The 20,981-nt window shown below is 48.8% G+C and overlaps 1 protein-coding gene and 1 pseudogene across 1 annotated transcript; one reads left to right on the plus strand and one right to left on the minus strand.

Annotated features, from left to right (window-relative positions):
* Window positions 1-1,268: 1,268 nt before the first annotated feature.
* ERBB3 (erb-b2 receptor tyrosine kinase 3) lies at window positions 1,269-20,151 on the minus strand. The gene is made up of 28 exons (XM_063074680.1): window positions 20,070-20,151; window positions 16,325-16,476; window positions 15,588-15,774; window positions 14,622-14,747; window positions 13,912-13,977; window positions 13,648-13,766; window positions 13,398-13,539; window positions 12,922-13,035; window positions 12,720-12,840; window positions 8,793-8,866; window positions 8,527-8,617; window positions 7,910-8,115; window positions 7,570-7,702; window positions 7,281-7,371; window positions 6,935-7,089; window positions 6,492-6,545; window positions 5,989-6,130; window positions 5,139-5,258; window positions 4,922-5,020; window positions 4,541-4,726; window positions 4,216-4,371; window positions 3,894-3,969; window positions 3,564-3,710; window positions 3,364-3,461; window positions 2,719-2,907; window positions 2,524-2,595; window positions 2,021-2,321; window positions 1,269-1,844 (listed from the first exon to the last, which is right to left on the minus strand). The coding sequence occupies exons 1-28, from the start codon at window positions 20,149-20,151 to the stop codon at window positions 1,318-1,320; spliced, it is 4,026 nt and encodes a 1,341-aa protein (XP_062930750.1). The 3' UTR covers window positions 1,269-1,317.
* Window positions 9,503-10,695, plus strand: LOC134360934 (serine/threonine-protein kinase VRK1-like; annotated as a pseudogene).
* Window positions 20,152-20,981: the final 830 nt, after the last annotated feature.

Raw genomic sequence — 20,981 nt, forward strand, 5'->3', positions numbered from 1 at the left:
ACCGTTAAATGAAAAGGACTGTGCGCTATGCTTATTCTAAGGGAATACAAGTAAAAGAAGGGCTGGAGAAAGCTGGATGGGACAGATTAGGACTGTCAGAAGACAGAAAGTAGCTATCCATTGCTGAGGTGCATAGAAAAGGGGTGGTCTCTTAACTCACACTAAACATTTTTTTCATTCAACAGACAAGAAGGTGAAAAAACTTTGGCATTTTTATTCAGACATGTATAAAAACAAAACAAAAACTTCAATGATACAACAGACATTTCCCCTCAGTTCCCTATCCAAGGAGACAGAGGTCTGAAGTTGGGTCCCTTTCTGTCCCACTCAATGAGAATAGCTCCTAAAAGTGGATCTTAGGGACCCTTGTGAATCTATCTATCCTTGGGTAAGGAGTGGAGATCATGTACAGCACATATGGGTTATAGTTTACACAAAGATGTCCAGTTATTTTTCCTTCTGACCTCCCCCTCCCCACCACTTCCTGAGATGAGAAGTCTGGATATAGGAGGAAGATGTGGTTGTTGGGCTTGGACTTTATTCAGTGCAAAAACAAGAAAATAGTGTTTCTTACAAGGGCTCTGACTTTGGTTTTCCTCGACACCTTACAGTAAGAGCACGTGCATTGAAACTGGGAAAATTTTGAATCCTGGGACTGCTGCTTAACTTACTTACTCTCTTTAAGGCTCAGTTTCCTTATTTGTAAAATGGGATATTTATCTCATAGAATTGTTGTAAGGCATATAAAGTATTAAGTGAGATAATGTAGGCAAAGTTCAGCATGATGCTTGGCTCATAGTAAATCTTCAATTAATAGTAACATCTACTCCAAACCCCATACTTCACTCCACAAAATTGAAGCTTCTCAGTCTTTCTAGGGGGTTGAGTCATAAGCCGACATTTTAATTTCCTCTAGCAGACTTCTTCCCTTTCCTCTTCCTTAGGATAGTCTGATGGGCAACAAAGACACATTTAAGAGCCTAGTCCCAACAAGTCAGAGCCTGAGAGAAAGGGATGTGGGGAGTAATCCTTCATATCTCCAGGGAGGCCCCTAGAGGAAGCTGAGGAATGGGGAAGCACACAAAACAGGGAAAACCTTCTCCTTTCCTGGGGTTGGGAAAGGGAAGAAAGTGCACAGCTGGCTACATATCACAAAATTTTGTGTCAAAGTATTTAAAAGCCTCCAGAGGTTGAATGGAATTGTCTAGGACTAGGGGAATGGGGCTGAGACCTGTGAGAGAGGACAGGGATAAGAGTGGTACCCTTCAGAGCACTAGCTGCCATCAAATGTTCCCTGAGTGCCTCAGGGAGCAGGGGTTATGTTCTTTGGGCATTACCCTTGGGGAAAAGCCTGCTATGCCAGTAATCAGGGTTATCAAAGGCGGAGTCAGTGGCTTCTAAGCTACGTAGAGTTTTGAGGCGGGCATAATGGACATGGGGGGCATGGTGTCCGGGCCCCTGGAAAGCTCTCATCTCTTCATACCCTTGCTCAGCTGCTGGGCAGGCCCCCATGGCTGCATAATCCCCCCCAGGACCACTTCCACCACGTCGCCGATTCATATATTCATAGTCCTCATCTGGAGTTGTGCCAGCAGTGGGCATGATGGGCACAGGGTGGAGCGGGCAACTCTGTGTGCTTCCCAGAGAGGCACTGAGGTCTGATCCCACCTCCATGTACTCATAACCCAGCTCCTCGAGGGAACCTGGCCTAGGGGGACGAGGTGGACTGCGCCTCCTCCTCCGGTTCATATATTCATACTCCTCATCTTCATCTTCTTCTTCGGTACCCAGGACAGAACTGAGACCCACTGAAGAAAGGGTACCTTCCCGGGAGGAGGGAGTACCTAGGGGTTGAGGAGAGAGGATAGCTATGTGGAGAACTTCGTGGTAATAGTAGAGGGTGGGGGAAAGGTAGAAAAAATGAATTGGGAGGGATATGATCAGAGAAGACAAAAAGAATTAAGAAGAGCCTGGAGAAAGAATTAGAGGAATTGAGGAAATTCCTAGAAGAGTCAGGCACCTTTCAGGTGTGTATCCGGCATGACATAGCCATTGACATCCTCTTCTTCTAAGCCTGGTGAGGTGAGTGGGGTAACAGGAGTGAGCAAGCTGTGGCGCTGGGAATGGTAGGCACTGTCTCCACGTGGCCGTGGGCTCCGGCTCCTGCTCCGACTCCTACAAATTGACACCTTCTCCTGGAGCTCAGCCTCAGAGCCTGTCACATGGCCCTCTGATGATTCTGATGCCAGGCGTCCCCGTGGCATTGGGTGCAGAGAGACTGGACGGGAGCACCGTTCACTACCCCCACAGACTCCAGATTCCTAAGGGAAAATAAACAGAAAAGAATACAAGGGGATATACACAGGAAAGAAAGACAAGGAAAGAAGAGACATTTGTTTAAAAGGAGATTGGGTTGTTCAATGCCTTTTTTGCAGGACATTGATTCAACCTCAAAGCTTTCTAATGTCTCCCACACTACCCCTGTCCAGTCCTAAAGCTCAATCTTTTAGGAACAGAACTTACCTGGCAAGCCTCCCCAAGATTACTCTGGTTCATGGGCATGTATCCAGATGATGGACTTAAAAGGCTCTGGCTCTAGGATGAAAAAAGTAAGGAAAAGGTTAAGATGAAGGTAAGCCCCATGGGAGACTTCGAATCTAGGTATCTGTAAGGTAACATGAGGGCTCAGGATGAGTCTTGGGTAATTAGGTTTCTTACCCCACGTGGCCGGTTAAGCGTTCCAACTGGTGGGCTGAGGGCAGAGCCCAGCGTGGTTGCCAGGTTGTCCTCCTCTGCCTCCAAGTCTAGGTCTAGGTCTAGCTCTGGCTCCAGCTCTACTTCCTCCAGTTCCTTATTTGTCAGAGCAGGGGGCTCTGACCCAGGCGGTATTCCTGGCCCACTCTCTCTCTATAAGAACAGGTGATTTTTTTTTTTTTTTAAGATGACCGGTAAGGGGATCTCAGCCCTTGGCTTGGTGTTGTCAGAAGCACACTCAGCCAGTGAGCCAACTGGCCATCCCTATATAGGATCCGAACCCGTGGTCTTGGGGTTATCAGCACCGCACTCTCCCGAGTGAGCCATGGGCTGGCCCTAGAGCAGGTGATTGTTAAGGTAGATTCTGGACCACAATCAAATGTTCTTTTCGGGCCGGCCCATGGCTCACTCGGGAGAGTGCGGTGCTGATAACACTGAGGCCACGGGTTCAGATCCCCGTATAGGGATGGCCGGTTAGCTCACTTGGGAGAGCGTGGTGCTGACAACACCAAGTCAAGGGTTAAGATCCCCTTCACAGTCATCTTAAAAAAAAAAAAAAAAAAAGTTCTGTTCTATAAATTTCCTTGTGACCTCCTAGTCCCTACTCACCTTTATGACAAGGTACCGTGGTGGGTCTCGGGCCATCCTGGTGAACTCATTGGCTAGTTCTTTAAACGTTGGGCGAATGTTCTCATCAATCATCCAACCTGGAGGTAAAATGTAGGAGGTAGAGCCATGAAAGGGAATAGAGTCATAAGAGGAGGGAGGGAAGTCAGTTAGAAAATGGCTGGGGTCAGCAGGTAACTTACACTTCACCATGACCATGTAGACATCAATGGTGCAGATCTGGGGCTGTGCCAACCGCTCCCCCTTCTCTAGCAAGTCTGGTACTTCAGCCAATCGCAACCCTGCATAGGGCTCTGCCCCAAAGGTCATCAACTCCCAAACTGTCACACCTGATACAGGAATAAATGGACTAGTTGATGGCAAAACAGTAGACATGGGCATGAAGTAAAGAGGAGGCAGAACTTGATCTCTCACAAGGATCTGAAGGGCTTAGAGATTCTAAGAGGGGGTCTCAAAAGGTAAATGTGGAATTTGGTCCAATGATGGTACAGAGGGCATCCAGATGCACTGACCATAGCTCCAGACGTCACTCTGATGTGTGTATTTCCCAAAGTGGATACTCTCAAGGGCCATCCATTTAATTGGAGTCTGGGGATTAAAGATAAAGGTGTCACCAGTTCATTTCCACAAATTTTGTTAGCACTTCTAAATCCAGATTCTCTGTCATTCTTTTCTTCGTTGCTCTCTGAACTTAAATTTCTGGCATCTCTAGCTTCCTCTCCTTGAACTTACCATGAAGCATCTGCTTGCATCTGAAGGAGAACCACTGACTTCTCCCTATCCCCATACTTCAGTCACCCCAACCTCCTTATCCAGTCCTTTGTGTCAACTCACCTTGGCCTCACTGTGTAGTAGCTGCTTATCATCAGGTGGCAGCAGGTCAGCCACACCAAAATCTGCCACCTGAACCTGACTGGGTGACTTGAGTAGCACATTTCGGGCAGCCAGGTTCCTATGCACCATACCATGCTCCTCAAGGTAGTACATACCCTATAAGGGAAGGAAGAATTCTCAGGGTTAGGAGATCAGTTGTTGAGATCCAGAATACTCCCAAACCCTGAAGGCACCTCTCAGAATTTCAAAACTTCAATCTTTCTGCCCCTTCCCTGCCTGCCCCCAGCCAGGCCATTCTTGTTGAACTTCTCCTGGCTCCTCTCACCTTGGCAATTTGTACTCCCCAGTTGAGCAGCAGCTGTGGCCCCAGTGCCCCCCGGTGTTGTCTCACATGATCCAGCAGGGAACCCAGAGGCAAGTACTGGGTGACGAGCTGCAGAGATGACCCTGGGCATAGTCCCAGCAGCCGTACAATGTGGGCATGGTCTAGGCTGCCAATGGCCAGCATATGCTAAGAGACACAAGAGGTGTTACCCGGGGAACAGGCAAGCTCGCATGCACTCAATACATGCACGCCCAGACAGGGCTCCCTCAACATTCAAGTACATCAATGTGGTTCACATAGCATCTGCCAACACAGGACCGTGCTTCTACATGATTGGACCCCCTCTCTTGGTGACATACAGAATTCTGTTTCTTCACTTACATCAGTCACTGCTTGAAAACTTTGCCGTCCACTCTTGTCCTCAATGACTTTAATGCAGACTGGAATCTTGATTGATTCACCCTCAGGGATCCACACTCCCTGGGAAGTTTGGAGCAGGAGTCAGCCCAGGGTCATTCTCCCCACGGCAGTCCTTTGCCAAAATCTTTCTCCCCTTTGCCTCTTCCCCACATTTCCAGACTTCCTGTGGGTCACTCACTTTGTGCACAGTTCCAAAGACGCCTGAACCAAGTACTTTAAGCTTCCTCAGCTCTGTCTCTTTGAAGATTCTGGCCAAGACTTTGTTAGCTTTCTCACTTGGATCCAGAGGCTCTATGCTCTGAGGGGCAGATGGGAAGGAGGTACTCAGGAAAGCCCAGTTCCCAGTCCCATTCCAACCCACTCCTCATAGGTGGATGCCAAGAGCAGCAAAGCCCAAAGGGGTGGGGCAGGAAGAAGAATTGTCTTTAGTCCTGGAAAGCATTATAGGCATATTGAAGAATAACATACTCTGAAGACTGAGGAAATTGTGTTCATGAGATCAAGGAATCAAGAAGGTTGGTTTTCCCTTTGATGGATAAGTGGGGGGTGGAGGTTGGGGAGAGTTGGTAATACTATTACCTTGAGTACCTTTTATATAGTGCTATATGCTTTTCAAAGCACTTTTACAAGGGCCAGCCCGTGGCTCACTTGGGAGAGTGTGGTGCTGACAACACCAAGTCAAGGGTTAGGATCCCCTTACTGGTCATTTAAAAAACAAACAAAAAACAAAAGCACTTTTACATAAATCATCCCCTTCCACCCATGCAGCCATCCTGTTAGGATGAATGTTATTTCCTCTGTATAGATGCATAAACCAAGGCACAGAAAAGGAAAGTAACTTCTTCAAAGTCATGAGGCAAATTAATGACAAAATCAGGACTAGAATGCATGCCTCCTCTAATAGACTACACTATCTCCTTGAAGAAAGGGATTAAAGGTCCAGGGAAAGAGGAGGGGAGTGATGTTCATCCCATTACTGACCCTTGGGTGCAGATAATACAGGGTACCTCTCAAAATTAAGTACTTACCTCACCCCGTTCCAAGTAGCGCCTCATAGCCCTTTTATTCTGAATCCGGCGCCCACGCCAATAGAGAAAAGTGCCTCCCAGGATCAGGAAAATCACTACCAATCCTACTACCACTGCCAAAGCCATTGCCAGATGGGTTTTGCTATGGGATATAGAGAAGCCCAGCATTACTCTCGGTTTACACCTCCCTTACAAATGTCATTTATATCCGTATTGAAGGTATGGTGAAGATCTTGGCAAGAAGTTAATATTCATAATATATATGTGAGCACTGAAGGGGTAAACCTAAATCTGGACCACCTTTAGGCTACTGCAAGTTAATTTTAAGAAGAGGTGGAAAGAAGCCTGAATTTTTGTGTCCCAAGTCCAGTGATAAATAAAAGGACGTGTGTTAATTAATAGGACAGAAATGAAGAGACTCACTCTTCTCCAAAGGTAACCACCATCTCCCTAGCTTCTCTCCCCAATACCCGCAGCTTCTGGAATCTCCAAGCCCATCGTACCTGATCAGCACCAGTGTTTGGCCTAAACAGTCTTGCAGCTCTGGTCCCTTACACCTAAGAAGAGAGTCACCCCTTTAAATGGGAGCTTGGACAACAGAGACTCAATTCCACCAAACTCAACATGAAAAAGCTTGTTTGAGAACCTTCCATTGCATCCCATTCTGGAGCTCAAAGCCTATCCCAAGAGATGACCTCCATCTCCAGGTCACCAGCCCTCCCGGAGACACTCTTGAATGAAACTTCCCTGAGGTAAGGTTATTCCAGGCTCCCAAAACTGTGGTGTAATTTTGTGCTGTTATTGAGTTTCCCCTCCTCCAATCTTTCACTACACAGCTGGAAGTCAATCTTAAATCAAGTCTCTTTCTTCTTTCCACTCCCATCACCCTAGTTCTGTGCTCCTGCTCTTCCCTCTGGCCTCCTCTTCTTATTATCCCATCACTGACCCCTGGGTGCAGTTCTCATGGCAGGGCCGACATTCATTCCGAACATCTGGGTACTTGTAGATGGGGCCCTTGGATCCTAGAACTCCATGGGGGCAGCTGCTCACACAGTGGGGCCCATCTCGAAAATGGGCACACTGGGCACAAGCATCAGAGCCCTGTGTGGAAGAGAGAAGGTAAGAAAGAATGGGATTCCAAGGTCAATTCCACACCTCCCAGCAAGGACAAACCCAGCCATTCAGGATCTTCCATCCAAAACCCTATCATTATCTGGTCTCTCTGTGTGGTCCCTGAGATTTGGCCCTATCATTCCCTGTCTCCCTTAGAGATCCTGATGCTGCTAGTATACCGAGCCATTGCATGTGGCAGTGCCCTCCATGAGTTGGCATTCTGGATGGCAGGAGAAGCATTCGGCTTCATGGGCAAACTCACGTGGCTCCCTGCAGAGGGGGATAAAATGAGGGGAGGTCATTTCCAAGTCCTGACCTTCATGCCCTGATCCCGCAACCACAGGTCTCCTACCTCATTCCCACCAAAGCATATATACAAAGTTATCTAAAGGTTTTCAGGTGCCACCTGAACAGCTCCATCCCAGAGTCCCACCTCCACACCTTCTTCACTATCTCCCCTTACTGTACCCATTCAGAAAGTTGCAGTGGGTCACACAGACACCTCCTCGGCTGTAGTTTCGACAGGATAAGCACTGACCAGGGCCTGGGCCCCAGCATCCCCCGGAGGAGCACAGTGGGTCACACACTTTGCCCTCTGCCACTGGAAAGGAAGGGGTGGATTAGGAGAGGAGTCTGAGGACTCCTGACAAGCCCTCTCCTGAACTCTTCCTCATTACTGCTTCTAGCCAACATTGCCCTTCTCCTTGGTTCCACCCCCCAACCCTACTCCCAGTTCTAGGGCAAAAGAGTCCTCACACCCTTCTCCTTGACACCCTGTTCTCACCACCCAGCAGGCCCCTTCCCTCACCACAGTCTCTGCGGGGCCGATTGTGCTTGATGTCTAGTCTCTCTTCCGAAGGCCCCCGTAGCAGCCTGGTCCAGTTCAGAGAATGATGGTAGCAGAGCTGCCGATTGGCACTGATGTAGATACGCCCAGCACTAATTTCCTTCAGGGATCGGAGGCCCAGAGATGTTACATTCAAGTTCTTCATGATCAACAATGAGAAGCCCCGGCTGATAATAAGCAGACAGGATGAGAGGGGAGACCACTAAGGGAAAATTAACCATGCAGTGGATTCATTTTCATTCAGCAAATTTGCTCTGGGCAAACTTTTTTTTTTTTTTTTACTATTTATTATTAGTAAACTCATTATTACAAATTGTAATTCTCTTTATGCCCTTTACCCGACCTATCACTCCGCAAACCCTCTCACTCCCTCCCCCAATCTCTAGTATCCTTAGGTTTGTTCTCTCCTTCTGAAAGTTCAAGGTATTGTTGTGGTTATCCTTTCACCTTTGCCTCATCAAACTCTCAGTCCCTTTAGGCCTGCTGTATGAGACAGTGCCTTGTATTTCACTCAAGGATGCCTACAAAATGGGGTTCGTTATCTGGAGATGCCACCACCTGCAACATCCTTTACTCACTTGTAGAGGCTTCTGCCCCCAATAGTAGTCAGGTTGGAAAAAACACTGAAGTTGTGCATGTGGGGAGGCCAGGACTGGATGTTCAGGTAACCTGAGGATAGGAGAAAGGCAATATGAACAAGGAGGCTTCTTTCCTTCCTCTTCCTCAGGTTCTCCAGGCCCTTCCCCTGTTGCTTGGGACGTGATTTTCTCAAGTAGTTATACCACAATTTGTGCCAGTGGTTCACCTATTCTTCTCAGGAAAGGTAACCTCTCCTCCCATTTACCTGTGATTTCCCGTACTGTCTGGAAGACATTAAGCTTCTCAGGGTCCAGGGCAGGGATCTTATGCCAGGGGTCTCTGGGGAGAATAGTAAAAACTGGTCAACAAGATAGAAGAATAACCCAGGAGCAGTGAGCACACCTAGTCTCAGAACTTGGTTTCTTTTTTTTTTTTTAAAGATGACCTGTAAGGGGATCTTAACCCTTGACTTGTTGTTGTCAGTACCACGCTCACCCAATGAACTAACCGACCATCCCTGTATGGGATCCGAACCCATGGCCTTGGTGTTATCAGCACCGCACTCTCCCGAGTGAGCCATGGGCTGGCCCAGAACTTGGTTTCTAAATACCATTTTCCACTAAAAGGAAAGATGGCTCCTTGAAGAAATGGCTGGGACAGGGGAAATATAAAACGAGCCTAGAGCATCTTGTGTAAAAAAGGAAATACTCAAAGAGTGAAAGGTACAGGCCCAAAGAATACAAGTGCCAGCTTGAAGGGGCTCCCAATGGCCAAACCAGGGACAACTGAACACCACAATGACTGTAAAGGATTATAAACCATTGAATAAAATAAGAATCCATACAAATTAAATAAATAAATACGAAGGGAAGAATGGCAACAAATAAATGCAGAAGTAATAATGGAATTAGAAAATCTTCATTTGGGGGAAGTATGTACTAGGCAGAAGGCGACAGGTCTGTGGCTTGGGTGGAAATGCCTCGTGTAAAAGCAGCTCAAGGTGGAAGACAGGGCCCGGCAAAGAGACATCTTGCAGAACAATTTGCAGCTGGGAAGATTATAACTGACATGGCAAAAAAGGAATGTAAACTAGGATTACCCATTGGCCAAGGTGGCTTTGGTTGTATATATTTTGCTGACATGAATTCTTCCAAATCAGTTGGCAATTATGCACCCTTTGTTGTAAAAGTGGAACCCAGTGACAATGGACCTCTTTTTACTGAGTTAAAGTTCTACCAGCGAGCTGCTAAACCACAGCAAATTCAAAAGTGGATTTGTACCCATAAACTGAAATACCTGGGTGTTCCTAAGTATTGGGGATCTGGTCTACAGGATAAAAGTGGAAAAAGTTATAGGTTTATGATAATGGATCGCTTTGGGAGGGACCTTCAGAAAATATATGAAGCAAGTGCCAGATTTTCTTGGAAAAATGTGTTGCAGCTAAGCTTAAGAATTCTGGATATTCTGGAATATATTCACGAGCATGAGTATGTACATGGAGATATCAAGTCTTCAAATCTTCTGAGCTACAGAATCCTGGCCAAGTATACTTGGTAGATTATGGTCTTGCTTATCAGTACTGCCCAGAGGAGTTCATAAAGAATACAAAGAGGACCCCAAAAGATGTCATGATGTCACTATTCAATTCACCAGCATCGATGTACACAATAGTGTGGCCCCATCAAGACATGGTGATTTGGAAATAGGTGGTTATTGCATGATCCAGTGGCTTAGTGGCCATCTTCCTTGGGAGGATAATTTGAAAGATCCTAACTATGTTAGAGATTCTAAAATTAGATACAGAGAAAATATTGCAGGTTTGATGGACAAATGTTTTCCTGAGAAAAACAAGCCAGGTGAAATTGCTGAATACATGGAAACAGTGAAATTACTGGACTATACCCCAAAATCTCTTTATCAAAATTTATAAGATATTCTTTTGCAAAGACTAAAAGCTATAGGGAGTAAGGATGATGGCAAACTGGATCTCAGTGTTGTGGAGAATGGAAGTTTGAAAGCAAAAACAATAACAAAGAAGTGAAAAAGAAATTGAAGAAAGCAAAGAATCTAGTATTGAAGACATGGAATGCTCAAATACACAGACAGAGGAGGCCACACAAACCCAGTCAAGAACCAGAAAGAGTCCAGAAGTAAGTCACATGCTGTGAACCAACTTCTCTTTTCTTCCTTTTTATTTAATTTTGTTCTTCCTTTTTATTTTAAGTGGTTTTGTGTGTGTGTGTGTGTGTGTGTGCGTGCGCGTGAGTCTTGTGGGTGGGAGAAATAAATACCTATGTCTTTAGAAAATACAAACTTTTTAATTAAAATAAATACTTTGTACAATTTATTAAAGAGGAATTTATGAAATTCCAAAATCCTCAGGTTATACTCTCTAAGCTATCCCAAGCTATATGTGGTTGAGATTTTGGAGTACAAATAAGAAAAATTACTATGACACATATCTTATAATCATTGTGCATTTCCCAGAGTGGATAAAAATGTTTGACAAAGTCCTCATTTTTAAGGAAATGCAAAACTTAATATAAAGATCTCTTTTGTTTGATACAAATACAAAAGAAAAAAATATCAATTTGGCCAATTAGCTCAGTTGGTTAGGGCGCAGGCTTGTAACACCAAGGTCAAGCATTCAGATCCCCATACTGGCCAGCCGCCCCCCTCAAAAAAAAAATGGAAAAAGAAAGTCATCATTTGGCAACTATCATCATAATAATAATTGATTCAGGAAAATATTGTCTAATCTACAGACTTTATTCAGACTTCACCAACACAGTACTTTCCCAAGATACTTATTCACTGCAAAGGGAAAAACAGTAACTTTACAGCAGAAAAACCTGGCAAATATCACTTTCGTCAAGTGACCAGAAATATCATCACTAGTGAAATGACAAATCAACATTATGTGCATCCTTGATATGATACACTGTGGTATTCTTATCAAAAATGCTTTATCTTAATTTAATCATCAGGATGCATCAAACAAATCCAAATTGAAGCACATTCTACCAATTTCCTGACCTGTATGCAACAATGTGAATGTCATGAAAGATAAACAAAATCTGAACAACTGTTTTAGATTAAAGGAGACATGATAACTGAATGGTATGATCCTGCAACATTAGAAGGACAATGAGTGAAATCTGAATAAGGTCTGTATATTAGATAATATTTTGTATCAATGTTAATTTTCTGATTCAAACAACTGTACTGTGGTTATGAACACTTATGTTCTTGTTTTTAAGGAAAACACACTGAGCCGACCCCGTGGCGCACTCGGGAGAGTGTGGCGCTGGGAGCGCAGCAGTGCTCCCACCACCGGTTCGGATCCTATATAAGGATGGCCGGTGCGCTCACTGGCTGAGCGCGGTGCGGCCGGTCACAAAAAAGACAAAATAAATAAATAACGAAAACACACTGAAATATATCGGGGGGGGTGTGTGTGTGTGTGAAGGGATAAAATATAAGGGGTAAGGGAGCACCACGTCTGGAGACCTCAAGTGGTTCAGAAAGACAACGGTGTGGAGAGAGACAGAAATGATAAAGCATACGTGGTATGTTAACATTTGGGGAATCTGAGTAAAGAGTGTATGGTTAATCTTTATACCATGCTTGCAACTTCAGTGTAGATCTAAAATTATGTCAAAATAAAAAGTTAAAAGGAAAAAACAGGTGGCCATAGAGTCTCTCTTTCTCTCCCTCTCTCTCTCTCTCTCTCTCTCACACACACACACACACACACACACACACACACACACACACACACACACACACACACACACACGCATATATGCTTTAAATGCTGTTCTACAGATTAGAAAATCCTCTTTGTTGCTCCAAGGAGCAGAACTAGGAAAAACAGTTGAAAGTCATGGGGAGGCAGATTTTTACGTAAATTTAAGATGAATTTTTAGAAAATTTTTAAGAATGAAGACACACTGTCCCTGTCCCTTGTCACTCGGCAGGGTAATACTGGATTGCTTAAGGATGTCCCTGAGGGGATTCAAGACCTGGATGGGAGGTTTGAGTTAAGCATTCTCTCAGGTCCTTTGTAACAGCTAAGATTTTATGACTTAAGATTCCTAGTGAGCTCCACGTCGGAAGGTCACGGCCAATGAGATGAACCATGAGGGGTAGATGGGGTGGGAGATTGGGGAGGGAAGGCAGAATCTCTAACCCATTAAGGCCGGTGATAAGAAAGTCCAGATTGCCCAGGATCTTGGTGCAGTTCACAAATCCATCGATGTTGCTGGAGTCCACAGTCTGGAAGCGGCTCCCAGAGCCTGTCCCCTCACAGGCTGCAAACACAAAAGGTGGTCAGAGCAGGGGCGACCTTTCAGAGGAAAGAATGTCTCTACAACTTCTTACCATCTACTCACCTTTGGGGCATAGCCCACCACAAGGCTCACATATCTTGAGCCCATTTTTATCCACTTCCATCTTATCAGGAGGACAGGCCCTGACACAGGAAGTTTGATCTACCACAAAATTATCTAGGGAAGAGGAGGGCACCATTAGAGATGAGGGAGGATCACCGCCAACTCCTCTGGGCCCATGCTCCCTCCCGCTCTGCACCGGCTTCACCCCCATCTACCACCCCAGATTCCTTAACTCCTGTCCTATAGATTAGAAAGTCCTTTTGCTCTTTGTTGCTCCAAGGAACAGAACTAGGGGCAATAGCTGGAAGTCAGATGGGGATAGGATGTAGGGGCCACTCATTGGGGGTGATGAGATGATCACAACCACTTGCCCTATAGGTTCCCTAATTTTCACCCAACTTGATCCCTTTTGCCTCCCAAAGTTTTGTCTAAAATCCTGGATCCGCTATTGTTGTTCCTCCACCTCAGACACTTACGGGGACAGCTGGCTACACAAACTCCTCCATACTGATATTTGGTGTGGGGATTTGGTTCCAGCTGGAAAGTGAGCTTGTTGTAGACAAGAGGCTGTGGACACCGGGGTACACAGGCTCCACTGTCATTGAAGTGTCGGCAGGCCTGGGAGCATACGAGACTCATAAAATTCTTGTTACGTACGCACCCATACCTCCTCCCCAAAGCCCACATGCCCATTTCAGAGCCCAGCTGAATGGTAAAAGTACATACAAAGCAGTCCGTGTCCTGAGGGCCTGAGCAGCCCCCTGCACACTCATCATGGCAGCACTGGTTGGGGTTGGGCCCAAAGCAGTGACCATTACATTGAGGGGCACAGATGGTCTTGGTCACTATGGAAGGAGAGAAAGCATGGCTGTCAGGGACTGAATTCTAAGGCCACTGCTCATCCCTACCCCCGGTGTTGACACAGGCTTGGGTAGGCAGGGATATAAAAGTGTATGAATTTGATGTTTTTAGAGGAAAACTCAAACCCACATGTCTGGCAGTCTTCTGGACCAGGACCCCAGCATCGCCCCTTGCAGACTTCATGACAGGGGGGACCTGGTTGGGAAGGAAGGCAACACAAGGGGCCATCAGAGCTAAGAAAGACTTGCTTGAATCATCAGGGTATGATGTCAGCACACAGGCACCTATATCCCAGGAAGCAAAGAGCCAGGGCAGTGTCTCCCCTTGCTCTTGGAGAGCAGGGCTGGGCTCAAGTGAACCTGTCAACAAGGGGTGGAGCCCAGTTTCCACACCACCCAGCGCAGCTGAAGGGGAGGGACTAGGGTAAATGCCAATCTCAGCCCCAGCCCCAACCCAAGATCTTGGTCCCTTCTTGGCAAATTGAACCTAGCAGGAATATGTACATGTGAGTGGACAGGGAGCAGCAGACTGTGGTCAGGGTAGGTAGATTCCTAGGAGAAGGGAGTATGCTGTAGAGGAAAGAGCAATGGATGTGGAGTCCAAACACCTGGCTTCCTGGCCTGCTACCCAGAGATCTTTTGCCCCTTTTCTTGACACACTGCTTCTGTGGTTTGAATTCCAGGGGACTGACCTGGTCCTCCTGGAAGGCTCCTGGATCTAGGGCCTGAGGTATCTGCTCAGTGGAGAGGTGTGTTCAGATTAGGGATACAGTGGTGATGGGAAAGGAGTCACTCTGGCTTGGTGGGGCAGGGGGAGCAGTCTTGATCATGGCCACTCACAGTTTCTGCCATTGTCCTTCACCACTATCTCAGCGTCTCGGTCCCTCACAATGTCTGTCCAGTCAATCGTGTCCATATGACAAAGTTTATCATTCTTCTCAATATAAACACCCCCTGACAGAATCTCTGAGGTAGGGAAGAAAAGTGACAGGGTTAAGGGCTATAGCAGGACTCCTCTTCCCTTCCTCCCCCACCAGTCTAAGAGGACACTGAGACTTAGGAATAGAGAAAATAGGGCAGACAAATATGTCCAATTAAATTCAAGCTGCAAGGATGACCCATGGCTCACGTGGCAGAGCGTGGTGCTGACAACACTAACTTAAGGGTTAAGATCCCCTTACCGGTCATCTTATATAGGGAAAATAAATAAATAAATTCATTCATTCATTCACTCATTCAAGCTGCAGAGAAGGCTCGCCTTATAAGAGGAGGAATCAGGCCAAAAGAAACTCCTGCCTGGTCAGACACCTGTCCAGATCCGGTTTAGCCAGTGGGGGAGGGGAAGAGAGAGGAGAGAAGATCCCTGACTCAACGCTCCCTCCCCCAGCCCCATCTGTGTGTTTTCCAACTGATTGGGACAGGGAGAAGTAAAGGCAGCCCGGTGGTATTTAACTCCCCTATTTCTCCAGCTCGTGAGGGCTTGGGGAGGGAGTAAAGGTGGGATTTCCAGGAAAAGAGAAACTTCAAGGTACACTGTACTTTGAAGTTAGAGGAATGGGCAACAGATCCAGCTCCAGCTCCAGCCCCACCAGGACCTAAGGGCGCTCTCCATGGAGCAGATGTCCCCAGCTCCCCATTGGGGGCCCTCTATTGTGTAAGGAGTGGTGGACCTTTAGACCATGGCAGTCAGAGTGGTGGGCACCTTGAAAGGGGCATTTAGAGTGAGCAGTCTTGGGTCATCATCGAGGAAGTGCCTGTCAGCAGGTTGGCAGAGGGGCAGTCCAGAAGGAATCATCAGGAACTGACCAGTGAGCTGAGTGAAGCGGAGCTGGCGCAGAGCATGGCTGGAGTTGGTGTTATAGTTCAACATGACAAAGATGGCAAACTTCCCATCGTAGACCTGGGTCCCCCGCACCACTCGGAGGTTGGGCAAAGGTAGTGTAGAGAATTCATTCATGGCCACAAGGACATAGCCCGTCACTTCTCGGATCCACTGTGATGGAGCAGAACATGTCAATGAGAGGGACAACAGGAAAAAAGTCTCAATTCCCTCTCCTTCCTTAAAGCATGAAGGAGTCCTTAACTCTTAATTGTAATTCCTATTTTGGAGTAGGGAGCAGACTGTGTCACACTACTGAAGACAGGCAGAAATGATAGAGGAATTCTAGTTTCCTACCCTTTTCTTCTCAGAGCTCCTTATGCCAGGAGGGTCCTGGCTTAGTCTCTTCCTCCTGTCCCCTGGCACCTCTCTGCATTAGTCCCTGCTTATCTTACACCACCACAGAACACCACCCCTTCACAGAACACCACAGAAACCCTGCCTCCTTCTCATGGCCACCCTCGTGTATCCCTGGCTACAATGACAAGACCATAGGTCCCAGATTCCAGTCCTCATTCCCATAAATACACAGGTTAGGAACTACTTAGGAACTACTGAGTCTTAGGAATGCTGAACTCCAGCAGAAGATAGCTCAGAGGAAGGGAAAGAGGCTTCGGGGGAGGATAAAAAGGAACACATTGAGGAAGGGGTCGGGCATGCTAACCTGCAGGAAGGAGAGGTCAGCGTTGTGTCCTGTGAGTACAATCTCGAGGTTCCCCATTACCACCTCGCATCTCTCATAGAGCTTGTACAGTGTCTGGTATTGGTTCTCAGCATCGCCAGTCACACTCAGCCCATTCAGAGTCCCAGGACACACTGTTCAAAGAGGAAGTAAGAGTGGCAGAGGGCTGGACACAAGTTTTCAGCCCCATCTGCCATCCCCCAAGACCACCACCTTGGTTGCCCTCTTCCAGCAACACTGAACAGGATCAGAAGGCTGCTGCCTCCAGTCCTCCCCACTAGGGATAGATGGGGAGGCCTGTATAGGTTGAGGGCCTCCTCTCCTTTCAAAATCCCCTCACCATCCCCTGAATGGGACGGTGAAAAGGTTTCTTTTTTCTACCAGGGATCCATCCCTCTGTGCCTCTCAGGCACTACTTTGGATACTAAGGGGTTAACCGAGAAGGAAGATATAGGGGATTTTTTTCCCTCCCCAGAAAGGAGAAGTTAGGAAAGGACCACAACTTGGATTACTCTCCTCTCCCCCTCCAACTAAGGCCCTTACTTCTCTACTCCCATCCTGCTTCTCTCTAGGTCCTGGAATAAATATCTCTTTGGGGCTAGCACACAGCCCCTATTGTGTCTACTGAGGGTGGGATGGGGGCAGAGGGTGGGGGCAGTGCCTGGGGCCACAGTCCAGCCCACAATGAAGTGATTCTATCCAGGAGGAGGGGGCTACCTCACCCTGTCCCCAGACACCCCGACCTCAGCAGCACCCCCCTCCACCCTCAAGCCTTGGGCTCAGACAAGTGACCTCACTAGAGGGGGGAGCCTTGGTGGTGGTGGTGGGGTCAATGGGAGCTTTGTCTTTAAAGCTGGAAGATAAGAAGCTGGTTGCCTAACTTTGGCTTCCCTTCTCATTCCCTTCCCTATTCTAGCACAGTCCAGCTCCCTCAGCATCACTTTCCAGCCCTATAGTACTTTTCAAAAAACACAGAGAAGCCTGGAGGGAAACAGGAACAGACCCCTGAATCTAAGTCTTCCATCCAATTTCATTGTCAGAAGAGATTCATTAAAAAGCGTCTAACATGAGTGGTTATCCTCTTTTGTTTGTTTGTTTGTTTGGCACCAGCATTAGCGGAGAGCTAGACTAGAGGCACAGGAGGCTGGTCAGTTTTAGGAGTTCACTTTTCTTCGTAAATATGGAGAACAATGGGCTATTGGAAATCGTGGACCTTGAAGCCCTACCTACCCCTGTCTCTTCCCTCTGGCTCAGTGAAAGGCTTGCGGGTGGTGGGGGTGGAATACCACCTGTTCCAACCACCCTTCCCTGAGGCAGCTCAGAGGGAGGCAGGAGTGGGAATGGAGGGAGGTAGATTGGTGAGGCCGCGACCCCTCCCACTAGATGCTCTCCTAGTCGACCACTTGACCTTTGAGGGCTCCTCTTCCCTATCACTCCCCATGAAAGGACGGAGTGGGCTAGTTCCAGCGAAGAGGGATAAACAGGCCCGGAGCTCCCAGAAGAGCCTGGGAACTCCAGGGTCCTTGAGCTGAAATGAAAAAGACTAGGAAGGTTAGTCATTTCTGGAACAGCTCCACCCCAATCCCCTTCCTGGCAGGACACCCCCTCTTCCAAGTTAAGGTGCCAACCCTTCTCCCCAGGTAAGGGAGGAGCCAAGATTTCTGCACAGGGAAGTGGTGTGTGTAGTCTGTGCGTGCACACACACACACACACACACACACACACACACACACGATACACACACACACGATACACACACACACACACACACACGACACACACACACACGACACACACACACACGACACACACACACACACACACACACACACACACACACACACACACACACACACACACACACACACACACACACGATACACACAGATGTACACAGCTCCCCTGCTGGCCCAGAAATCCATACTGGTCTGTCCTTGAGTTTCCTTATCAGAAAGCATTTCAAGTGGCCCTAACCATCCCACTTGCCCATAAGAGTTTGTGCGGACTTTGTGTCTGTGCTTGGAAGCCTACAGTGTTACAGGTCCCTGTTCCTTGCCACCCTGAGGGTAAAGTCTGTATTACACAAGCAGGGGGCAAAGGGCCTGAGCAGGAAGGGAGTATAAACAACACCATGGGGAGGAACCAGGCCGCTTGGGGAGCACGGCGGAGGGAGCGGAAATTATAAAAACACCTCTGTACCCAGGGATCGGGGCATAAGGAGGGGCAATGTCACAGGCCCTCCTACGGTGGAGAGCACTGGGGGTGGGACAGAGCAAGAATCTCCAGCCCCTCCTCAACCAGAGGCCTCCCCTCCAACATCCCCCACCCCCATCACCACCGGGACAAAGGGTCTATAGAAGGATTGAGACAGGGCCGGATGCCCAGAGGCTGCAGGATCCAGATAAAGGGTAAAGAGACTCAACCATGCCTGCCTACTGCCTCCCCCTAGGGAAGGTGGCCAGAACCTGGGACTCCTGGGTTCCTGGTTGAAGATTTCAGGAGTCTGGAAGAGACAGTGATACAGTCACTCCACTAGCCCCTCCCACTCCAGTCCCCAGACCACCCTCCTCCACCAGCTGGGAGTGTTCACATCTCAAGATCCCAGGGTCTAAATTTAGGCTCAGCAACTGTGGGGGAAGCACAGGTGGTTTCTCCCACTCCCACCCTGGGGAAGGGGCCCTAACTGTGCCAAACCTCAAGCTGAGAGCTGGGGGGAGGGGAGGAGATCCACAGGACTTCAATTCCAGCAACACCAGCACCCCTCAGGTGTCTATAGTCCCAGAGACACCCCAAAGAGGTGAGCTCAGATGGCATGGGAGTGGGAGGAGAAATAGAGAACAGCAATCCAGGACTCTAGTCCTGGAGACAGTGTCAGACAATAAACAGAATGGGGGCAGGGGGAAGAGACTCAGTCTAGGAAGGACTCCGCAGGATGGGAGGCTCAGAAGGTGGGACAGGTGCCCTCTTGGCCCTCAGGTTGGACGTCCTTGCTACTACAGTTCCTGGCCCAGGGCCTTGTGTATAGTAGATGCGCAGTAAATATTAGTTAAGCTGACCTGGTCTTAACAAAGAGAGGTTGATCAAGTTGGGAACCAGCCAGCTTTATTATTTTGAGGGAAAGTGGGCAGCCAGCCTCTGCTGGGCCTCTCATCCTGATGTCACCTGGACTTGGCTCTCCAGTTAATCTCAGCCCTCCCCAGGGCAGGCCCACTCACGGAAGAGGAGGTACCGCTCCTGTTTTTCCAACACCAGAAAACAACAACCCCCTCCAACCCTTCTGTAGCTCCGCCCTGTCGGCAAAACAACTAAACCGGGGGTTGTTGAAAACTGGGGCAGGGTGAGGGGTAGGGATCTGAATAGCAAACTGAGGCTCTTCCATCAAGATCCTCACATCCAACCATCACCTCACGTTTACAGAACGGAGGTCCGTGCTCCGTTCCCTGCAGGGCCCCTCAGAAGTGTGAATTACTGTTTCGCCATCAGCCTTATCAGGGGAGGCCAATTACACGGTCAGCGACTCGCTGGGGAGGGGGGTGGGGGTCCAGGAATGCCGTCCTCGTCCGACCCCCGCAGAGAACCCGAGCTGGGTCGTCCCCTCCCAGGTGGTCCCGGCGGCTCCGGGGTCAGCCCAGCACCACCTGAGACCCTGCCCCCGCCCTCAGGGACTTGCGCGCACTCGGCCCGGGCTCCGAGGTCCCGAGCCTGTCGGTGCTCCCGCGCCGCTTACCTGCCTGCGAGTTGCCCACCTCGGAGCCCCGGGCCAGGCTGAGAAGGAAGCCCAGCACCTGCAGAGCTCCGTTCGCCCTCATGACTCCAGCAGGGAGTAGAGGGAGCCCAGCCGAGTCCGGCCCAGCGGTCCCTGCCTGCTCTAGGACATCGAAGCGAGAGCCACCTGAGCCGCCAACGAATTGGCGGCGGCGGCAGCGAAGGTTGCAAACTGCAGTGCGAGCCGGAACCGGAGTCCGGGCGGGATGGCAGGGACGGTGTAAGTCTGTGAGAGAGGGAGGGAGGGAACGCAGGGGGAAGGGGGTGAGTCACGCCCGCGCCCCTCCCGCGCGAGCCTGGAGTAGGATTGCTGGAGCCTCGGACAGCCCGCCCCGAGCGCGCCCCACGCCCCTGTCCCGCAACCTGGCCGGGCAGATCGAGACGGGTCTCACCCTAATCTTTCTTCAGAGGCCGGGCTAAAGGGAGGTCTATATTCCAAATGTCCCTCGGGTTTGAAGGTAATGAATGGGGGTGGGGAGAGCTCTCCAAAGCCCGGCCCCTGAAAGTTAGCCTCGCCCATTAACCAAATCACTCAACTCCCCTAGCCGGTTGGATCACTTGGGTGATTTTCTCTCTGGACGTGAATATTTCTCTGTGTGTTTTTGAGAGGGAGGGTGTTTTTCGCCACATGCTTAGGCCACCTCAGTTTCCCTGGGACTCGAAACCCCGTAACTCATCCACCCTGCCCAGGAACCCGAGCCCCAGAGGCCGCGTGAAATTGCACTGTCTCCGGCCGCTTCCTCCTCCAGACCCGGCGCCGGCCCGGCCTCTCTGGGGGATTTGGATAGGGGGGCGGGGGTGGTTTCCAGCCTGGGAACAGACCCGGGAGCCCGCCTTTCCACGGCTACTCCGGGAGGGGCTCCCGCACCTGTCG

The sequence above is a fragment of the Cynocephalus volans genome, chromosome 12 (assembly GCF_027409185.1).
Source record: "Cynocephalus volans isolate mCynVol1 chromosome 12, mCynVol1.pri, whole genome shotgun sequence".
NCBI classification, from domain to species: domain Eukaryota; kingdom Metazoa; phylum Chordata; class Mammalia; order Dermoptera; family Cynocephalidae; genus Cynocephalus; species Cynocephalus volans.